Source organism: Echinops telfairi, unplaced genomic scaffold, assembly GCF_000313985.2.
Source record: "Echinops telfairi isolate 266 unplaced genomic scaffold, ASM31398v2 ScPeMD7_7458;HRSCAF=8496, whole genome shotgun sequence".
NCBI classification, from domain to species: Eukaryota; Metazoa; Chordata; class Mammalia; order Afrosoricida; family Tenrecidae; genus Echinops; species Echinops telfairi.
In genome coordinates this window covers 29,122,401-29,124,360 of record NW_022111358.1, presented here as the reverse complement: position 1 = coordinate 29,124,360, position 1,960 = coordinate 29,122,401, and the positions used below count along the sequence as shown (strand labels likewise).

Genomic DNA, 1,960 nt, shown 5'->3' with positions numbered 1-1,960 from the left:
GAGGTCCCAGAGCCCCGGGGAAGGGGCGCCATGGAGTAGCGGGAGATGGGCGCCGCTGCGGGCAGCCCAGTGGCCAGGCCAGGAACCGCGGCCTGGGAAAAGATGCAGAAGTTAGGCCTGGCACATCCCGGGCCAGACCTGTCCCCTGCGCCCCTGGAAGGAGGCCCCTGCATTCATTTTTCGTGGCTCACTGGGCAGGTTTCCTTTACGCTCATGCTAACGTCCTACCTCCGACGCCCAGGGGCCTAAGAGGCGCTGCAGGGAGGATGGGAGAGGCCAGCTGTGGCCCCTAGGCAGGACAAAGCGCAAAAACTGGGGCTCATAGTCCGCCTCTAGGACGGAGTAGACCTGCCTTTGTAGCTTTCCAAGACTGTGCCTCTTTGTGGGAACAGAAAACCTCCCCTTTCTTTCATGGAGCGCCTGATAAGGGTTTGGAAGGACCCATGATGTCACCAGGGCAGGGTCAAGGAGGGGCTTAAGCAGAGGCCCGCAGGCCCATTGGGGAGAACCAACCGAGTGAGTGCAGAGGGAGCAAGGGTGGGGTTGGATCTGAACCCTCGACTCTTACCTGTGTCCTGGGGGCCTGTGGCTGGGCCAGGGTAGCGCTTCCTCCCGAAGAGAAGTGTCCGGAGCCTGGGGGACATTGAACAGCCCCTGCTGGGTGCCTGGCAGCGCCCTGCACACCTGGCTTGGCAGGGTGAAAGGGATGTCCTAGTCACTTAGAAGGCAATAATACTCTGACAAAGAAGTAAGCCAGTGATGCACCCCTTCATCCTCCATAACCCCCAGCCCACACCCTGGGCTGCGTGCATCCCCCCTTGCTTTGTGTTCACAGAGCACTGGAGGCTGGCTGCCTCCTTTAAGGTAAGGTCGGACAAGCACCGGTACCAGCACAGGTCTGACCGACTGCTACCCTCTTGCCCCACCGTGCAGGCACGCACCCGCCAGCCACCAGGCCCTTGGCCGACCTCAGCTTCTGGGTGGCTCTGTTGCCGCAGCTCCCGGGCAGGGACTGATTCCATGGCCACCCAGAGGGCAGGCCTCAGGGCCTGGGGCGCTGGTCTCCAGGGAATGGGGCTCTGTGTATTCAAGCGGGTGGGGGGCAGTGTCTGCTTGCTGGACTGGTGCCAACTTCCTGCCTTCCAGATTCTCGGTGCCACCATCCAGAACTCCAAGGTCGTGCTGCAGATCGACAACGCCCGCCTGGCGGCCGATGACTTCCGCACCAAGTGAGTGTGTGCTGGGGCCGCTGCGGGCCAGGGTGGCAGGGGGGCCCACTTCAGCTCCCTGTGGGGCTTGGTGCCTGGGCACCCTGAGCCCTACTTTACTTTCCCCATGGACAGGGTGACCAGATTTAAAGCGGGACACCATTGACTGGGTGGTGGTGGTGATGTTCTTGATGAAAAATTTGGTCTATATGGACCAAATAGACCGTTCCCTAGCTTGTCGTGCATTCTTTCAAAAAATCGGGACTTTTTTAAAACGCCAAAGATTGGGACTGCCCCGCCAAAAGCGGGACGTCTGGTCACCATACCCATGGATTCCTGAGCTCTGGGCTGCGGGGCGGTAGGGAGGCGCTGGGAGGCACAGCAGGACCCCTGGCCCGACTGCAGTGGTTTCTTCGCAAAGGTTCGAGACGGAGCAGGCCCTGCGCGTGAGCGTGGAGGCGGACATCAACGGGCTGCGCCGGGTGCTGGACGAGCTGACGCTGGCCCGCGCCGACCTGGAGATGCAGATCGAAGGGCTGAAGGAGGAGCTGGCCTTCCTGAAGAAGAACCACGAGGAGGTGAGCTTCAAGCTGGGCCTTTGCATCTTGCTTCAGCCCCAGGACATTTCTCTACCCTGGATACCTGACCCTGGTCACATCCGTTGCACCCTCAGTGGCCCTGTTTATCCAACCAGGCTGGCTCCTGAGTGGTGAGGTGACCTGGCCCAGGCCCAGTGGGCTCTGGGTCCTGAC

The 1,960-nt window shown here is 61.3% G+C and overlaps 1 protein-coding gene across 1 annotated transcript in view; it reads left to right on the top strand.

Annotated features, from left to right (window-relative positions):
• LOC101657842 (keratin, type I cytoskeletal 16) overlaps positions 1-1,960 on the top strand; it is a 92,610-nt gene that overhangs the window by 89,773 nt on the left and 877 nt on the right. The window contains exons 10-11 of the mRNA XM_030888107.2: positions 1,147-1,229; positions 1,630-1,786. Coding sequence (XP_030743967.2) covers positions 1,147-1,229; positions 1,630-1,786 — 240 coding nt within the window. The remainder of the gene's footprint in view (positions 1-1,146; positions 1,230-1,629; positions 1,787-1,960) is intronic.